The 20,307-nt window shown below is 43.1% G+C and overlaps 1 protein-coding gene across 1 annotated transcript in view; it reads right to left on the bottom strand.

The window, feature by feature from the left end:
- Positions 1 to 20,307, bottom strand: part of ryr2b (ryanodine receptor 2b (cardiac)) — a gene marked incomplete at both ends in the record, with an annotated part of 144,061 nt that overhangs the window by 96,003 nt on the left and 27,751 nt on the right. The window contains 25 exons of the mRNA XM_080740696.1: positions 194 to 329; positions 1,130 to 1,233; positions 2,129 to 2,261; positions 2,876 to 2,990; positions 4,347 to 4,623; positions 6,529 to 6,810; positions 9,174 to 9,285; positions 9,920 to 10,120; positions 10,276 to 10,893; positions 11,742 to 11,955; positions 12,937 to 13,163; positions 13,305 to 13,391; positions 13,486 to 13,645; positions 13,897 to 14,057; positions 14,485 to 14,596; positions 14,919 to 15,057; positions 15,417 to 15,594; positions 16,167 to 16,375; positions 16,885 to 17,059; positions 17,480 to 17,688; positions 18,493 to 18,640; positions 18,903 to 19,062; positions 19,483 to 19,566; positions 19,711 to 19,814; positions 19,945 to 20,049. Coding sequence (XP_080596822.1) covers positions 194 to 329; positions 1,130 to 1,233; positions 2,129 to 2,261; positions 2,876 to 2,990; positions 4,347 to 4,623; positions 6,529 to 6,810; positions 9,174 to 9,285; positions 9,920 to 10,120; positions 10,276 to 10,893; positions 11,742 to 11,955; positions 12,937 to 13,163; positions 13,305 to 13,391; positions 13,486 to 13,645; positions 13,897 to 14,057; positions 14,485 to 14,596; positions 14,919 to 15,057; positions 15,417 to 15,594; positions 16,167 to 16,375; positions 16,885 to 17,059; positions 17,480 to 17,688; positions 18,493 to 18,640; positions 18,903 to 19,062; positions 19,483 to 19,566; positions 19,711 to 19,814; positions 19,945 to 20,049 — 4,450 coding nt within the window. The remainder of the gene's footprint in view (positions 1 to 193; positions 330 to 1,129; positions 1,234 to 2,128; positions 2,262 to 2,875; positions 2,991 to 4,346; positions 4,624 to 6,528; positions 6,811 to 9,173; positions 9,286 to 9,919; positions 10,121 to 10,275; positions 10,894 to 11,741; positions 11,956 to 12,936; positions 13,164 to 13,304; positions 13,392 to 13,485; positions 13,646 to 13,896; positions 14,058 to 14,484; positions 14,597 to 14,918; positions 15,058 to 15,416; positions 15,595 to 16,166; positions 16,376 to 16,884; positions 17,060 to 17,479; positions 17,689 to 18,492; positions 18,641 to 18,902; positions 19,063 to 19,482; positions 19,567 to 19,710; positions 19,815 to 19,944; positions 20,050 to 20,307) is intronic.

Here is a 20,307-nt window from a genome sequence, read left to right as displayed (position 1 = left end):
CCATACGCTAAACCACTACCTACCTACCAACGTTTAAGCACTTTATTCATGCCCTTATAACATACACATAAAAGTGACATTCACATTCAAGTGCAGTATGTTCAAGGGTGTGTAATGTGGTTTGGTAAACGCAGTGGCTGTATCCTTTTCTGAAATAAGAGGACGTTCAAATAATTCAGATCTCATTGGTTACCATTGCAAAATACGGCAAAGCGCAGGAAATTCAGGTAACGTTCACCCTCCACTGGGTTCCACCCAATGTCAGGGTAGCCTTTGGTCACCAGCAGTGGACAGCTCTGGAGACCAGCGCCAGCTAGGTACTGGACCACCTGGGGAGGTGACATGGAGAGAAGAATCAGGTACGGTCCAGTAGGTGACTCTGTACAATACATAGTTAAGTGCCTATACTGACTAAAGTTGGGATTTTAAATCCGACCGCAGAGTGCTTTTCCCGATTTAAGTCGAGATATAACGTTTACTATGGTAAACCGTAGCGTGCGGTCTGTGGCACCCGGCACTGAAGAAAAAACTCAAATCCCCATAATCCATCGGGGAAAAAAAATTAATCAGGAAGTGTAATCCACCAAATCAGGAAAATGGCTTTATCTCGGAATCTATCTCCAGTTCACGTTCTTGTTTAAAACGATATACATGTCGCTCCACTATGGTGGAGCGACATGTTTTATCTTCTCCTTGATTATCACCTTGATGCCATCATTTCCAGCACCTGGCCTAAATAGAGGCATAAACTGTGAACACAATCTTCTCTGTCAACAACAGTTCCAAGCATTCACAAATGAAGGCTTGTGGAGAGAACAAAGCCCACTGATGACACAATCCATCCCAATGAGAAAAAAATACAAAATACTAGACATTTCTGAAGAGACTGAAGAGAAGAAACACATTACTACTCTACTCTGGCATTGCTTTGCTCATGGAATATTTGGGATGAACACTAAAGTACTTCTGATAGTTTAAGTATTTCCAAGTGAACAGACTGGTTGTGTGACGTGTCTCATCTTCCTTTTAACTTTATCTCTTTCTGTCACTATGTGCATGTGACAATTAGCACCTTGAACATGTAGTGGTATATATACAGAATACAGAGGATGTGAGAGAATTAAGTCACCTTCTCTAGGTCCGGTTCCCTCAGTGCTAAGGCCAGTTCATTGTTATCCATAACAGAGGCTGCCGCTACATCCAGAGGAGTGGCACCACGCATGGATGGAGAGGCTGAGGACACGAGGATAATTATGCTATTGTCTATTCATTATCATCAGCCATAGTGTGCAGAAACCATCTTATGGTAATGGCTTTACTTTTAGATTTTGCATTAGTTTCCATTTTCTACAGAGTAATTAAAACTATACTAAACGTATGTGAATAACTCAGTCAATGTTGGCTTAAACATCATTGTGTGCTTAATAACGTATGGGTGTCTGACATGAATCTAATTAAGAAATCGAAATGGAATTGCCTTAAACATGCCGGACCACCTGTGTGGTCATATACTCTACATGTTGTACAGTGTGTTGAAAGTAAAAGTACTTGTTACTAGGGATGGGATGATAAGCAATATTATCGTTTATTGTGATAAAAAACCCAATCGATTCGGGTCCCCATCCGGAATCAATGGGGGTAAATTTACTCGAATAACATTTTTGTCTTAGGAATGCGACAAAAAACAAAAAATATTATTGAACTCTAGTCTCCATGGCGTGAGTAATCAATAGAAAAAAAGTCATTTTGGGGGTGAACTACTCCTTTAAACCCTCTATAATTGGTAAAAGGAACTTATAATATACGTACTTGATACAGTCTTTTTTTCACTCTCTATCATATGTCTTTGCCAAAAAATAGCCAATCTACATGAAAAGGCTACTGAAAACTTGTAGATCTGCTACTTTTTGGCAAATGTTCAGCCCCAGCATAATGGATTTTGATTATCGTGATAATATTGTAAATTGAGATTTCTTTTGTCACAATCATCGTGATATGACATGTTTATATCGTCCCATCCCTACTTGTCATTTGATATAATACTAGAATAGTTTACTGACCTTATGGGTGAGTTTGATGGTAATGTAAATGTACTGTATACACACACTCCAGAGTTAGCAGGACTAACCTAGCCCAACATTGCTGTTCTCTAACAGGTAGCTGAGGTGGTCAAACATGGCTCCCTGATTATGGCGGCTGATACGGCAAAAATAGCACAAGAAGCGACAACAGTGGGCCACCATTTTGGGAAAGCTGATCTCCTAGCAGGAGAAACGAAAACAAAAACATGACATGAAAAACTGATACAGTACATCAAGATAGAATCATGAAAAGGCTACTGAAAACAAGCAAGAAAATCTTTTCCCCCACCCCATCTTGCTGTTGAACAGTTGAAGTTCAATAAAGTCAACAACAACTGAGTATAGGGCTGTCACAATTATTACATAATCGTCTAATCGTGATTCTTTGACATAATCGTGATTATTTTTCATAATCGTCATAATCGTTTCCATGTTGAAAAAATATATTTTTAAGAAAGTCAAAAATAGTGGAAATAGCAGATCTACAAGCTCACAACGCGTCGCATCGCGACGCGTTGTGAGCTTGTAGATCGGCTATTTCCACTATCAATGTTCTTTTTCAAGTATAAAGTTGTAAAATATGTCAGTAATTTCTTTGTGTATTTAGGTTATGTGTCATATCTGCCATGTGCAACTTCAAAGCCTACAAGCCAAACAGAAATGTAACATGTCAACGACAAAAACACAATTAAATCGTTAATCGCAATTATTTGAGAGAAAATTAATCGTCACGTAAAAAAGTCACAAAATCGTGACAGCCCTAACTGAGCAGCAGTTGTAGTTACACCACTCACTTTGGACTCTCCCTCCCCCAGTACATTGACCATTACTTCCATAACTGTCTCATGCATCCCCAGGGCCATCATCAGGTTGGGGTGCTGGTAGAACACTTTATTGTTAATGATGTCCCTGCAGACGGTGAACAAAGAAAGAGACATAAAGGTACATTCCTGTGAGACAACGGTCTAATATGGACACACAGTATGTCAATGCATCATTTCCCGGCATAAATCCCCAGAGTTGGAACTGGCCAATAACTAACTTGGGAACTACAGATATATAAAACCAGTAAGACTCCCTAATCGGGAGATAAGCGACCGTCAGGTCACAGCGTGATTTTAGGGCAAAATGTTTAGGAGCAGTGTCCAAAAAATGTGTTTGAAAAAATATATGGGACAGATCCATGTTGATGACATGAGTGTAGACATACTGTGTACTGATTTGCGTAATTTTAGGGCAAAATCTGTAGGTGCAGTGTCCAAAAATGTGTTTGAAAAAGTCGGCCTGATGGTGGCGCTATATGGGACAGATCAATGTTGATGGCATGAGTGTAGACATACTGTGTACCGATTTGCGTGATTTTAGGGCAAAATCTGTAGGAGCAGTGTCCAAAAATGTGTTTGAAAAAATGGGCCTGATGGTGGCGCTATATGGGACAGATCCATGTTGATGACATGAGTGTAGACATACTGTGTACGGATTTGCGTGATTTTAGGGCGAAATCTGTAGGAGCAGTGTCCAAAAATGTGTTTGAAAAAATGGGCCTGATGGTGGCGCTATATGGGACAGATCCATGTTGATGACATGAGTGTAGACATACTGTGTACCGATTTGCGTGATTTTAGGGCAAAATCTGTAGGAGCAGTGTCCAAAAATGTGTTTGAAAAAATGGGCCTGATGGTGGCGCTATATGGGACAGATTCATGTTGACGGCTCTCTTGGCGCCGCCGAGGCGGGTGCGTGGGTACCGGCCCCGGCTCTCCCGGTCGCTCCTAGCCCGAGTTACTGCATTTTATGTGCGCTGCAGTGGCGGGGGTCCTCCACTAGGGGTGCGACCACTTTTGCATCCATTCTGGAGCACCAGGAGTCGGTGGTCCCTGGGAATTCCCCGTGAACAGCCCCGTTGGGGTGGTCATTGGTCATTTTAGCACTTTTTGGCGGCGGCGACAGGGGGTCCCTTAGGGTCCCTAGAGCTCCGGGGGTCCCGGGAGGGGTGGAGGTTGTGGATTGGCAGGCAAGGAGTGTGTGTGCAAAGTTTGGCATGGATTGGGGCAACGGTGGCGGAGATATGAGTTGGGGAAAAGTGTGACGTGGCGGACAGACTGACAGACGGACAGACTGACAGACAGCCTGTCGAGGTTTTGGTAGTAACTGCGACCTGACGGTCGCAATTATTTACATTAGATAACGTCATGTATGTTTTGTTCATAAATATGCATTGTCTTAAATAAAGTAAAAGTAAAGTGGCATTACAATTCTCCCTACCCTAGTCCCTTGATCATGAGCCTCTCCTCCTCTTTGCCCATGCGGACACTGAGCAAGGAGCGGATGTGGCCCAGGGAGGCCAGGAGGGCCACGGTATCCTCCACCGAGGCCTGGCTGATGGTGTAGGTCCTGCGGAGAGGCCCTCCCATCTGTCCGCTTAAGCCCTGATACTGGCGATGTAGCAGCGAGAACATGGCCCTCACCAATTCTGGGTCCTCCATTACACTCTCCTGCGCCCAGCGCACTATGGTTGCTGAGATCAGCTGTTGGAGGGACACTGGGAAGAAGACAAGGTACCAGCACATGGTAAGTGGGGTTGTAGTCGTGTGGGTTGGCTAAAGCCATTATTGTTTTATTTTTATTTTGTTATGTATTTAGTAGTGGTGCTACATCACTCAATAATAATAATTTCCCCCATGCCGTCACCATTTAGCATTTGCACCTTGCAATCAACGAATGCTTTATAAGGCTGCCAGTCTGTCTTGCTAGCAAACCATCATTCGTGTTGTGTAGCAATTCTGCATTAGACTGGCTCAAACCCGGGGTGCCTGCTGGCCTACTGGTCCAGGCGCATACCACTTAGGCATTGCCACATAGGCATGGATGCCTGGCGGCGGCGCCGGTTCGATTCCCAATTCGGACGACCTTTGCCGCATGTCGCTCCCCATCTCCCCCCCCCCCCCCCCCCACAATTCCTGTCAGTCTGCTGTCCTATCAATAAAGGCATAAAAGCCCCAAAGAAATCTTATACTGGCTCATACCCACCTCATTGGAGAGCTGTCGCACAGCTCTGTGCACCACCAGAGGAGCCGTCACCGCAGATTTTGCCAAAAAATCTCAAAGTGGAGAGGTGCAAGATAGCTACTATAAAAGGTAATTCTCTCTTTAGACCAAGCTTTTACCTGGTCCTGGGCTCCACCTGCCCTCCCGAGTGGGCTAATTTAAAAGCATAATGTGCCATCTGTATGCGGGTAAGCATCAATGGGATCCCTCTCAGTGAATTTCCCTATGACTGAGCCAAGAGCTCTTCTTTCAGATGCCCAGCTAAATGGAAAGCTCCCAGGCAGGCTGTAAGCTGTGTCACAGTTCATGATATGCAGTCATGCTATTTTTACTTTGCAAGAATAGGAAACTTGGATAAACGCTTGTGGCCAGGTGGCTTAGTCCAATTAAGGTATTTTCACAAGGCCTTTAATTTCAATTTCAATGCACTGTACCATACCCTTTCTGGTGTGTCAGCAGTCACTGAACGCTCTAGGGAGTGCATGTGCAGCACACCTCAGCTGAAATTCCTTGGGGAAACACAGCTATCTATAATATTGGTATATGAACCAGCAATACTGCAAACATTTTAAATCATGTTAGAACTTTACTGTGGCGCACAAAGTGCAGTGAGAATACAATTGTAAACATGAACACAAAAATGTTACATATTACGTGGATACTATAGTAAAGGACAAACTGATAATGCTGCGATACAGCATAACAGATGATAAGACAAAGGGGAAACAAAACGTGTTAAGTAGCGGTGATAACCGGTTAATACTATCAGTTAATGGTTAACCGCTGTAAAATATGTAAAAAGAAAAAAGCTTTGGCTTTGATGCTGTCTTAGAATAGATACAGACCTATTTGACAGTGCAGAAACATACAGTTATTTGCCTTCCTTGATGCATTAACAAACGCCAACAAACATCAGCTGGACACACACAAACCTCCCATCTGCAGTGCTCTAAACCACTAAAATGTGAGTCCCATTACTCTGCAAAAGCCCTTGAATATGATGGAATATGAGTAAGGATTACAGTGATTATGGTAAACTCACATTTCATATCACACCCACCATAAAAAAGAAAACTTCCCAGATCTCATCCAAAATGTCGATGCCGGCTATTTTCAAAATGTTTGCCTATTTCTTATATTTATTTTACAATTTGGCTAATGTTTGAACTTAGAACTAGGATTTATAAATACACTAGGCTACAGACACCCATTTAATTATATTTATATCACTGGGACCCCAATTTATATTATAACAAAGTACAAATGGAACGGGTCCACTTGGTTCCATTTGTTCACTGAGTTACAGACCCATAATGTTCTATTCCACTACAATGTGCCTCCTTAATGATTATTAAAATCTCCAAATGGCCATCACTATTAAGCAGGTAGATGCACTTACTGGAACTCGGTGGTCCACTGTCCAACTCAGTCTCTGTGAAGATCTGCTTCAGTTGACTGACCCTCCCCACCATGCTGAGGAGTCGGTCCATCATGGATGTTTCAACGCCCTCGTCATCCTCTGGCTCAGACTCTATTTCAATACCTGTAGAAGGACAGCAGAGGAAGGGGGCTATTTTCAGCGGCTGACTGTCATTATAAAGTGTGTCCTCGGGCCATCGCATCTCAAAGATGACCTCTCCTGTACTCGTGTTAGTGTGAGACAGGCCCGTGAACCTCTCTCCTACACATGCATTGCACACAGATTCCATAATGATAGATGACCACTTGAAACTTTTTAATTTGTTTTATAGTTAGCGACAGGGATCTACGGATGGCTGTCGATCGGTCGGTCCATCCCCCTGTCCATTTGTCCTCCACTTTGGTCCCAAACTGCTGACTGAATTACCATGTATTTCTCTGTGCAGCTTCACGGACCACAGTGAATTGCCCATACTGATTTTGGTGTCTAACGGTATCATTAGGGCACAATTTCCACTTGCAGACATTTTGAAACTTTAAAACTACAGGCTGGATTACCATTTCACTTGATTTGCACCTTCAGGCTCCCCAGACAATGGTCCCTACTAATTTTGGTGACCAAATGCCTTTCCTCTAATACCATGACAAAACTTAACTTTACTTATGACAAGACATCCAATTACACACACGATATCTCAAAACCTAATGGGCCATGATTGCAATAAAACTTAACCTAATGATTTAGTGTTTCCTAGAGATAAAAGACAGCGGATATATGCGCTACATCAACATAGTGTTATTTGAATGGAAGATTGAAAATACATAAATAAATCAAGCTAAAACATGAAATAACCACACCTTATTTCAAACACAACGAAATATGTCCCTCTAAGCATCTTTTAGCCAGTTGCTGCGGCAAAAAAAAGCTAACTGCATCTTTTGAACTACAGTATGTGGCCTGTAACTGAGAACGGTTTCACATGGAACTATTTGGTTGCCATTTTACCCTTGCAATAATCTTGCAGGGTTCTATTTTGATTAAACTCCTGTGTGAATGTACAGTAGGTGTAAATCAATCAATCAAAACTTTATTTATATAGCACATTTAAAAACGACAGTGTCGACCAAAGTGCTGTACAACAGAAGAAAAACAGTGGCATAAGAAACAATACAACAAAATACAGACAAATGAACTAGCAAAAAAACAAATGAACAAGTTAAACTCAGCTGTGGTTAAAAGCTAAATTAAAAAAGTGAGTCTTAAGAAGGGACTTAAAAACCTCAACAGACTGGGCAGACCTGACACGAAGAGGAAGGTCATTCCAAAGCCTAGGGGCGGTCGCCCCTAGTTATGAGTCGAGCAGCATCATCAGCATAAGAATGAAAAGAAATGTTGTGTTTTTCAAAAATGGGTCATAGGGGTAACATATATAATAAAAACAAAATGGGGCCAAGAATGGAGCCCTTGGGGACTCCAGAGGTTATAAATGGAATTATAACAACCATGTGTGCAGGGAGAGAAAAAGAGACAAAAGACAGAGAGATTGGATTAGAGATTGAGAGGGAGAGAGAGAAGATGGAAGAGCCTATATCACCCACACAATAACCGAAATCTGAGAGAGAGAGAGAGAGAGAGAGAGAGAGAGAGAGAGAGAGAGAGAGAGAGAGAGAGAGAGAGAGAGAGAGAGAGAGAGATGCTGTAGTGGATCAGTCATGTTGTTACCAGTGGTGGAAAAAGTACTCCCATGTTTTAATTAAGGAAACGTATCAATATTGCAATGTAGAAATACTCTGTAAGGGTGCCCTCAGACCAAAATATGGTCGGCATTGGATAAACTCTTCTGGTGAGCGGCTGGCTAAAAACGCAGAGAGCGTATTCTGTCCCAAAGCCAGTGATGCGCCTGTCACTCACTTCCCGCACCGCCCTCCCTCCCTGTAGCCTGTAGACTAGCGTAGCGATCCTTTGTCTGCAGAGGTAGCCTACGTTAGCCAGGTTACGTTGCGACTTGCGAGGTTATCAATTTAATAGGCTTTATTATCATCATCTTTACGTGTCAACTCTAGGCTATAATGGACAGGCGAAGGGTACTTGCATGAGACTCTTCAAAACAAAACATCTCCCAGTCCCTTCCTGATTCTCGGAATGTTACACCTTTGACTCACCCGATTGGACAGGGGGGGAAAACCAGAATCTGCGTGGAGAATTTCTTTGCTCCAGCATAAACGCAAGGTCTGCGTGGAGCGCAGATATCCTCCACTGACATGAAACCGCCCCCTTCTAATTGAAATGCATTGGCAGAACGCGGATTCCACTCTCATAGGTATTTTGGTAAAAAGTATTGGTATCAAAATGTACTGTACAAAAGAAGAAAGTACTCATTATGTAGAATGTCCCATTTCACAAAATAATCAAAATGTACAAAGTAACTAGTAATTAGTAAAGTTTTCAAAAGATTGTAGTGGAGTAAAAGTTTGCCTCTGAAATTTAGTGGAGTAGAAGTTAAAGTACAGAAAATGTAAAAATATGTCAAGATTGTACAGTACTGAGTAAATCTACTTTACACCATTGAGATAGAGAGAGAGCTACTATTGTGGATCAGTCACGGTGTTAGAAGGTGATCTCACCACAGTGTGTGATGAGGCAGGTGTGGAAGTCTAGCAGTATCTCTCTGATCTCCTCTGGACAGGGGCAGTTATCTGGCTGGGTCTCCTCTCTGAAGCTCAGCAGCATGTTGATCTGAGGCAGGTGCACATCGCACGTGCACATCGCACGCACACACACACACACACACACACACACACACACACACACACACACACACACACACACACACACACACACACACACACACACACACACACACACACACACACACACACACACAAGTAGACATAGAAGATATGGTGTAAGTAGTTCCACTGTGAAATTAGATCAGATGACCCGTAATGCTGCTGCGCACTCACAAATGATTAAACTAACAGTGCTAATGGTAGTAGGTGAGGGGACTGGGCAGCAGAAAGATCTAATGTTTACCAATACCTACAGTATAATTGTTGTTTGTGATTTCTTCACTATAGTATTTTCCTTTTTTTAGACAAGAAGAGCTATAGTGAATGCAAGCCGTATTTAAAGGAGCCTCCCTTACTGAGCGAGAGCGCTGATTGGATTATGGCAGTGTGATGTAATAATCATCAGATCTGGTGCATGTGGAATAGGAAAAGGATATGACAGCTGATTACAGCTGAGACTCACGTGTCCTGCATTAAGTAACCCTATGCTTCATTTTGCATAATGCCAAAATCCCAGCTATACAGCTCAAAACCTTTCCATCAACATTCTGTTTTTCTTTCACCGGCTTCCCTCCACTGACTTGTTCCTGTGGAGGTGAGCGGAACTCCTTGGTCTTGCGGGCGGTGAGGGCGGCGGACATGTTGAGTGCCTGCATGACTTGCTTGTAGCGGAAACGCTGGTTGTCCTGCAGCCTGCCCACGAAGGCGTCGGAGAAGGACACCACAGCCTCCACCCTGTGGCGCACCTGGCAGTCGCAAAGGTACGACAGCACCTTGCAAAGCTGCGGACAGACGGAATTTGAATCCTTTATGATTTCAAATTCTAAATGTTGTATTGGAATATAGCTGAAATATGTCATATTAGCATTCAACATATATTCCCAGCCATAGTATATTAAAATACAGTACATTACATGTGAGAAACCTGCATGTTCACCTCAAGTTTGACAGATTCTGGAAGCTTCATCTGAAGAAGCCCTTGTTTGGGGGTGTCCTCTTTCTTGTCTTTGTTCCCTTCCTGCTCCAACTTGCATTCACCATCACCACCCTCTTTGTCCTCTTCCTCCTCTTCTTCTTCTACCACTTCCACTTCACAGGCTTCATCTTGTCTGGAGAATACTCTAGGCTCTATCAGTCGTAGCACTTTCCCCAGGTCCTCGTCCCCAAACTCGCCCATTACCAGCAGTGTGTAGACCAACCTGATGAGGGGAACCAGGAGGCGCTCAACGCTGCCCCCTTCAGGGTCCCTCATGCCCTGCCCCACAGCGCGCACGGCTGTGGTGAGCATCTCCAAGGCCAGGTTCTTCAGTACATCCAGGGGGATTTCCGGACTGTCCTTATACGTTGTCTCACCATCTCCAACCACTCTGTTGCTCCTGACAAAGCAAGGCGAGGAGGAGTTCATCTGGGGTTTGAGGGAGGTGCTAAGGCCCATGCTAGGGATACCCCGTGACGGTCGACTGTCGAGGGTGATAGCCCTGGTTTGGTCTGTCATGGGGACGATGTATTCCTGGGTCATCATGAGATGAGACGTCATATGGGCGCTGAGGTGAACCTAGAGAAAAATAGCAATAATAGACTAAATCAGCTGTGTGTTGAAAATGCTCTGACAATACGATTTTCCTTCACATCTGATTTCAATGTGTTATACTGTGGAGACATGTTGTCAGCTGTGTAATCCCACTAGATCAGTGGTTCCCAAACGTATTAGCTCAAGACTCAAAAGAGAAATTAGACATTTTCCCGAGCTGCGTTGTGAGCCATTTTCAGTAATTCTTCAAAGTTATGTATTTATTTGTAAACACTGCACTAGATAGGGGCGCCCGCCGGCCTAGTGGTCAAGGCGCATACCACATACTAGGCTATGATGCCTGCTGGCGTCGCCGGTTCGATTCCCGATCCGGACGACCTTTGCCGCATGTCATTCCCCATCTCTCTCCCCATTTCCTGTCAGTCTACTATCCTATCAAATAAAGGCATAAAAAAGACCAAAAACAAATCTAAAAAAAAACAAAAAAACACTGCGCTAGATAGATAAAATGTAAACACAATGCGAATGCAAGATGCATGTTAATGCTCTGCGTAAACGGGGCCCCATAACCTGGATCAGTGGTTCTCAACCTTTTCAGACCCGCCCATCCTACGAGCACTAAGAGTTGAGACATTACATTTTGTATAACACGGTTCTATTGTGAAAATAGCAGATCTACATGTCTCAAATATTTGGCAAATGGACCAATATTTAATTTGTCATTTTAGAGGTGTTAGAAAATGCTCAAATTGTCACTTTAGAAATCTGCAGATACCCTCTATAAACTTAAACTGTATGTTGAGTGAGAAAACAATGTTGCACATTACGTTAATCATCTGGGGACCCCTCAAAATAATCTGGGGACCACTGACCTGGATGAGCAGCTGGTAGAAGGCAGAGCGGAGTGGGCCAGGGAGGCGGGGACTCTGGATGGCATAGAGCAGCTGTGATTGGTCCAGGTGACTGCAGAGGGTGTGGCATACGCTGCTGTTGCCAAGGGAACAGAGGGCGCAGTAGAAGAGGAGGGTGTGGTGGTGAAACGTCAGAAGGTCACTGAGTTCAGACAGCTCCAGGATGTCCACACACCTGGAGACAAGGCCACCCATTGATCAGCAATCTGAAATGATCTAGTGAAGTGAATAAGAGCTTTTAACCCCTACCTACCAAGTTGACTAATAATGATATATAATATAATTGATATTGATGAATTATTTAAAAAAATCACACCCAATGTGAAGTGAGCGGTGGTCGTGCTTGCATAACGTCTTCAATTGGTAATTGGTGATGTAATACAGGCTACACACACACACACACATTGCTATGGCAAAACGCTGAGGAAAAAGACTAGGATATATTGCTGATGGGCAGCCATCAGCCATGACCGTATCACCAGGCTTGTAGGTGTTCCCATAGAAAGAGCGTCCCCTACAGCGCCTGTACTAGTGCAGAGAGACACTTTCCTTCCACATGAGAAAGACCAAGTGGGAATCACCTCTTACCTGAGCGGTATAAATTTGGTCTCTCATGTAGAAGACCCAGAATCGAATCTTGGTATGACATGAAAATTACATTTAATATGTGACTTTTATCTAGAATTCTCATCCCTCTAACCCAGTGGTTCTCAAACTTGGGGTCGGGACCCCAAGTGGGGTCCCCAAATTATTTTGTGGGGTCCCCAGATGATTAGCTTAATGTAATGTATTTTTCTCACACCAACGGTAAACAAACCAACATACAATATATGTGTATAGAGGGTATCTGCACATTTATAAAGTGACAATTTAAGGACTTTCAAGACTGTTTTAATACCAAACTGAACAAACTGTCAAACATTAAGTAAGGAAGAGGCGAACATTGTGAAAATAGACAATCTACATGCTCACAATTCCTCGCAGGCATTGTGAGCATGTGGATCTGCTATTTTCACAATATTTATCTGTGGAACCGAGTCACATTACATGTTATACCTACAATTCCAAGTGCTTGTCAGGGTGGGGGGGTCCCCATTTTAAATATGTTTATTTCGGGGTCACGGCCTAAAAAAGGTTTGAGAACCCCTGCTCTAACCTGTTTTCATCTGGGATGTGAAGGGTCATGACCTGCAGGGGCTCAGAGCACTGGATCCTCCAGCCATGGCGCTCATCCGGCCGGGTTGCCATTACCCTGAGCATGTGGTCAGGCACCCGGGTCCACAGGACAGGCCTGAGCTCCTGAACCTGCAGCCTGGGAGGGCACTGGGGAGTGGCATTCCTTCTCTGGCTACGGAACAGACCTGCTGACAATGGCATCACATTCTGTACAGTGAAAGAAGAAAATACAGAGATAAGCAATCAAAGGTGTAAATTGGACAGAGACAGAATGGAATCACATAATGGTAGAGTTGTAAAGTGAAGCAGGTAGTATTGCATCCACAGGTGTGGGGACACCTAGGTTACCTTGATGCGTCCAAACTCAAACTGAAACATGTTTCTGCAGGTAGGCTTGACAAAAACAGCAGGGAACAACCTAGTGCTAGCCTCCACCTGGTTACAGTGCGAAAATAACAATTCTGTGAAACACACTGCTCACAATAACAATAAAAATGAACTGATACTTAAGACAAACAATGTGGCCAACCTGATAAAAGGTAGTCATCTCAAATCCACCAGATGTAAACGTTAGCAGGCCAGTGGCTGTGTCAATAAGACAGCCAATCTGTAGCCCTGTACTTCTCCTGCTCTGCGACAAGCCTGTAGCCATTCCAGCACACACCATGTAGCAGTTGCTCCGCTTAACACTGCAGAGGGAAAGAATAGTGATACGGTATGTTAATTTAACATACCCATTTAACCTTGTTAAATGTCTACTTGGTCATCAAGCACAAATGAGGCATCAGCTACTAGCTTCATACAGTACTGCAGTGTTTAAATCAAAACAAAATGCATTATAAAGTGACACAAAGAATGTTGACCCATCGAAAAAAATTAACTAAATATCCACTTACATATCTCAAAACATCTAATATCTGAAATATTCTTGTACACAGACCTCTCCTGGACCTTGCCACTCTCATCACCGAGGGTAACTGTCACAGTGCGGGCTGTGTCAGGGTCGAAGCTCGGGTCCTGTTGGTGAAAGTCCGAGGTCACCCAGCCCACCCACACATTGAATGGTTCCTGACCTGGGAGTACCTTCACCGAGTAATAATACTAACAGGGAGAGAGGACATTTTTCAATTGTAGTCAATTTCCTTTCCGGACTTCTCTCATCATACTTTACATTTATTAGCTGCTTGAACAATGCAATGCATTTATGGCTGGTGTTATTGTTCAGTTCAGTTCAGAATCCCTGTGCTCATTTTGAAACAAGCAGGATAAGGCAGAGTGCATATAATGAATGTCGCCTGAACTAACACAAAACTCAATGTACGGTATAATGATTATATTTTTATGATTTAAAAGAACTGAAGATACATAATCATTATAAAGGGCTGAAACCCAATGGATTATATTTGTGTGCATTCTGATTGAGGTAAAAAGTTAAATCATGAGAAACAAGCAAACTAAAAATCTAACCAAATTAATATTACAGCAGGTTTTATTCAAGCTACCGGTAGGTAAAAGTGACAGCTCTTACTGTAGAGCTCTGGACAAGTCGATCATAGGTGTCTTTGTCAAGGAGGACCTCTTCAAGGAGACGGGCAGATGAGTTGCTTTTGACTAAGTCTGGCTTCTTCTTCAGCAAGAACCTGGTAGAACACACACATACACCTGTAGCCACGTGGATTCAAACCCAGGTCACATGCTACGTTCACCACTGTGAAACTGCGAAACAAAATGACATCCCATCCACCAAGAAACTAAATCTACATGAATCTCCCGCATGGGAAACCAAACGTCTGCTGTACCACTCATCCAAAGGGGAATCCCTCCTGGCCAAGGCATATCAGGTGTCTGGTCTTCAGGCAGAGTTACTCGAGCTACACACACTTCAAACCTCAATGCTTTTGTTTGCTCCCCATCAACATTCAAAAGCACACACATCCCCACAACAGTATCTCCTTCAGCTACCTTTGTTTACGTTTAGATGTTTTGTCATGGCTGTGATCCTTGTGGTTGAGCTCGTCTCTGGAGCCAGTGAAGCCATGAGCTGACTTCATCAGCACCACAAAATCAGAGTCCATCTGAAACTCATCCAGCTCTTTCCTGCCTGAGAGGATAAAAGGAAGTTAATTACAGCTGTGCTCTGGGGAGCTGAAGTCATCTAAGCAAGGTCATAATATTAGAAAACCAGTTGCCTGGATTAAAAGCCAAGGAGAGATTGCTCTGTTATTTAGTTCAAACAGTTTCCACACAACAATGCCACTGTGATTTTTAGATGTAATTGCTAACGGATGTCATTTGCCAACTAGGCCGTAGGTTAAAATGGGTCAATAGTGCTTTCAGTGGTGTGTAACACCAAACACATTCAATTTCTCTCTTCAACCGTGGCAAGACCCAGCAGACTGTAGAACAAGTGGCAATTGGCTCTATGCATGCATATGTTATGTATGTTAATGCAATCCTAACCTGGAGAGGTGGTGGCTGGCAGAGCGCCCCCTGCTGGGCTAGAGAGCACAGCAGCACATTCAATGGGCATGTTGAGGCGGTAGAAGCCCATGTCAGTGCTTCCACTGTGGGCTGGAAATGATCGCTGGGTAACTCTCAGAATAGGTGAACCATCACCTGTCCCATTGACTCTGGTGACCTTGAATGAGAGGACGTTTGCTTCATAATTAATGACTTGAACTATTACCTACAGCAGTGGTTCTCAACCTTTTCAGGCTGTGACCCCCAAAATAATCATTTTTTAACTGGGGACCCCCTCGCTCTGACGAGCCGTAAGAGTTGAGGCATTACATTGTGTATAACACAGTTCTATTGTGAAAATAGATTGGCTATTTTCACAATTTCTGCCTCTAATATTTGACAATTTGCCAATGTTTTAATTTGTCATTTTAGAGGTATTAAAAAGTCCTTTAATTGTCACTTTAGAAATGTGCAGATACCCTTTATACACTTATACTGTATATTGGTTTGTTTGCTGTTCAGTGAGAAAACAATGTTTCACATTAAGCAAATCATCTGGGGACCCCCCAAAATAATTTGGGGGGACCCACAGGTTGAGAACCACTGACCTACAGTATGAATTATAGTGCGAGGCTGGTTGCCAAACAGTTGACAGTAAAAACATTTTTTCTTTAATGTATCTGTATCTGTTTTTTAATGGAAGTATCCTGTAAGCTTGAGAATTGGCAAATGAAATGTATACAAACAAACCAGTAAGTTTTGGTGATTAGGAAGTATGGAGGTAAACCGAGGTTGTCTCCAGCTCATCCACAGGGTTGGGTCTCTGGCCATGTTGACCGCAAAGGGCTTGTAGCCCTGCTGTAGGCCACACATGGTAAAACACTGCAGGGAGCCCAACCGGCGGCCCAGGTTCAGTCTGCCCACCTGGTTTACACCCACACAGACCACCGGCAGCAATCCTGGGAGAGACAAAGTAAATAAAACTGATCAAGAATGCATAAATGTTAAACATATCTGAGAAAGCAATGGAGGTAAACCGTGCTAAATTAGCCAAATTGAATCTGTATTTTTGAAGTCTTTGAATATATAGACCCGATTCTATATCCTAATAGTTTTCTGAAAAATCTATGTTTCTATGTCCCCAAAATGATATGTATTTGGCCACGGACCCCCATCTCACAGTTCCAGGGACCCCCAGAAGCTATTTTTTTGTTACAAATGTTCACTTTAAAAATACACATATTCAAAGATTTGCACAAAATGACTTTTCAAAAATAGCAGATCTACAAGCTTGCAGCGTGGCACTCGGTGCCGCGCTGTGAGCTTGTAGATCTGCTATCTTTCAATAGCTTAAGTATACAATAATTCCAGGTCTTAATGGGTTAGACAAAGTCTCTCTGTAACTTCAGTGTGGTGGTGGTGAATGTGAAGTTTCTGTATTCCTAGAAAGTCAGAAAGCGGCGCGGACCGTCTCTGATATCAAAGTCGCTGGCAGCCATCTCTGATCCCCTGTCGTTGAGCAGCAACTCTCCGTTGAGCGTGACCATCATTGTTCGCTCAGCCATGTCCACCAAACAGCCCACCACGTCGCCTCTCTGCCAGTGACATCCCAGGGGCTCCCCACCCTGGTGGAACCACTGGGCCTGAAAGTCGTGGCAGGGGGGGACACAAAGAGGCACGGACGAGGAAGAGACAGAGTGAGAGGAAAAAAACCAAGTCAGAAGCATAATAGAGGGGAGACATTGTGGGAATAAATAAAAAAGGTACAGAGAGTATATATTTTTTAACCCATAAGCCACTATATACTTTGTTCTCTGCTAGAGTCACTGTTTTCCACTATTGTCAGTCTTTTATTTTAAAAAAAGAAAAGAAAAAAGCACTTTTGTATGATGAAGTAGGGCTTTAATTTACCAAAAAATATACATATTTGAAACTTGGAGATACAAGGTTTCTGCCTGACAGTGACGATATACGATATTAATGCTGTATTAAAACAATTAATCTGGGCACACTGTGCTCAAGTTAATATGGGGATAAAGACCAGTAAAGTTGTCATCACTAACCTTGGATCCGTCAAAGACAAAGGCCTGGTCATCTGAGCCCAGGTCTCTCTCCAAGCCACAGCTAGGCCGGGCCCAGCCCACTCTCATCCGCCCCACCGTCACCACCTCAAACTCAAAGTACCACTTTCCCTGGGTCACGGCGTACGACTTATCAGCCCTGAACACCCGCAACTTCTCAGCAGAGTTGAGACATTGATCCGGCAGCATGACTGCAAACCAATTAGGAGGGAAATAATAACTTGATGAATAATTGATAAGCTATAATTTGATTTAGATGATTCTCATTTCAATTCTCATTAAAACGGACAGAACAAATCCACAGGGAAATACATTATGATTATGAATATGTTATGGAAGCGTACAGTAGCATTCTACTTCAAACACCCATGGGACAAAGATTGAGAAACCAGTGCAATCTTACAATTTCATTTTCATTATAAATGTTTGCACATTTAGATTGGCTCTATTTATGTCCACATTACATTGGCGAACATATACAAATGTGAAATGAAATTAAAGGTAAATAATAAATAAAACATTTTAACCCATTTAGGCCTAGGATTATTGACTGCTTTAACTATTGAAAAATAGCAGATATACAAGCTCACAGCGCGGCACCGAGTGCCACGCTGCGAGCTTGTAGATCTGCTATTTTTGAAAAATCATGATTTTTCTTTGCAAGTCTGAATATATCTATTTAAAAGCAAACATTTGTAACTCAAATATTTGCTTCTGGGGGTCCCTGGAACAACATATTTTGAGATGGGGGTCCGTGGCTAAATACCTGTAATTTTGGGGGTCCTTGACATGAAAAAGTATGAGAACTACTGATTTAGAGGAAGGATTTAGAAGTCGGGTCAAAGATCGGGTCAAAGATATTCAAGCTTGTATATCTGCTATTTTTCTAAAGTTAAAGCATACTATAATGGTTAAAGTGGTTAAAATCTAACACGACTCGGGTGCGTTCCAGCTATTTGAGAGTTGAAGCAAAGCTGATGGGTTTCAGGACATACTCCGTTCCTGGTCAAGGGGCTCCAGACTGTAGCCATAGGCAAGTAGGGTGCAGACAGCCTCCCGGGCGCTCTCCCTAACCGACTTCCTGCCCCTCTCATCAAGGAGATGGTAGGGAACCAGTTGTGGGCTCCATTTCAGCTTCACATCCTAAAAAAGACAGCATCATTCACTTGGAGAATCAGCTAAATTGTTCCACTAGTAAGGGGATCTTATAAGATATTTGCAAACGATTTACTTTGCAGATTTTCTTATGTTCCCCTTACTACACTGAGACATTATCCACTGCACTGAAAAGGCAAGGATAAAAGAGGATAAAAAAGGAAACACAATTAATATGCATCAATCAAAGACATTTACCTGAATAGGGCCTACTGTAGCTCCAATGGCCAGAACACTGCAGGGAACGTACCTGTTGACTTCCGTAGGTCCATCCCTGCCTGATGCGCTCTCTGGCCCACACGTTGTGGTCGTTCTCAGCCAGCAGGTCCACCACCGCCTCCAAGGCTGGGCTCAGCACCACCTGGCTCAGGTCTATGGGGGCGGGTCTGTAGCCGCTAGGCTGCTCGTACCTTGAAGGACAGGAATGGTAAGCGTAATGGCGATGGGTGTCCATCCATTACATAGAAGCAAGGCAAACAAAAACATTTGGCAAATAAACTCTAGAGTCCCTATTCTGGGGGGAACATTCAGTGCAAATTGCTTGTAAATCGGCTATATTCTAATTGGCTTTTTTCAGCGAAGAGATTTGATGTAGACTAGAGGGAAATACTAGCGGAACTAGTATAGAGCCCTGGGGGACCACGGCCAACTAAGTCAATTTATATAGGGTTTTAAGTGGTAAATGGGGATCATACAAGTGGATATGTGTTCAGTGATCCTTAATCAGGAAACTGCAACGAGTGAAGTGACTCAGATACTGTTCTTCCATTTTAGTCTTTTTAATACTTCAAGTAAATTGTTTTATATGTATATTATTCGTGGTGGCATACTTGTCAGGAAGCCTCATGTATTTCACTGCTTTGCTGGCGTAGTCATCAGTCAATCCGATGTGGAACCCAAGGGCAAGGAGTGCCCTACCAGGAGAAAAACAAGCATACATTAATCATGTACAGATAGTACAGTTGGTAACACAGTGCAATAACTGAACACTATCTTAGACATAAAGAAAATCTGATCAAAAGAATCATCAACTTCACATTGGAGTGAATGGTGCTCACCTCAGAGAGTCTTGCGCCAACTGCAGGTTGTGGTTCCTCTCCTGCTCCGGGAGTTTAGAGAACTCTACCAGACAGGGGTCGTTCCTCTTGCTGTCATCTTTCACCTGCGGATCAGAACCACAGGACCTCTTTTACACTCTTGAACCCAGCCCAACTAAATATTTGATACTTGATAATATGATGTAATATCAATTGATCATTTATTCAGTGTTTGAATTAATGCTCTGTGCTCACAGGTCCATGCGTCCAACCGACATCTATCCTGCCCATGACCCAGAGTGCATGGATGTTTTCTGCCAGTCTCTCTCTGATATGCTCCAGTTGTGGAGGCAACTCCACCTACAGTATGGGTTCAAGTGGGTAAATAAAGTTTACAACGGAAAAGTACAGTATAGTCACATAGTAATTTCCATGTTTGCATTATGGATCAAATATGATGTCAAAATATAAGTTCACAAGCTCAAATATCAGAGCTGCTTATTAAGAATGATGCCAAAATATGCAGTAAGTACACAAACTCAATCAGAGCTGTTAAAGTAGTAGTAGAGTAGTTCACCCCCAAAATGACTTTTTTTCTATTGATTAGTCACGCCATGG

Source organism: Nannobrachium achirus (assembly GCF_963921795.1).
Source record: "Nannobrachium achirus genome assembly, chromosome: 13".
In the NCBI taxonomy this organism is placed as follows: Eukaryota; Metazoa; Chordata; class Actinopteri; order Myctophiformes; family Myctophidae; genus Nannobrachium; species Nannobrachium achirus.
The sequence above is the reverse complement of the archived record's forward strand: the minus strand, read 5'-3'. Positions and strand labels throughout refer to the sequence as shown.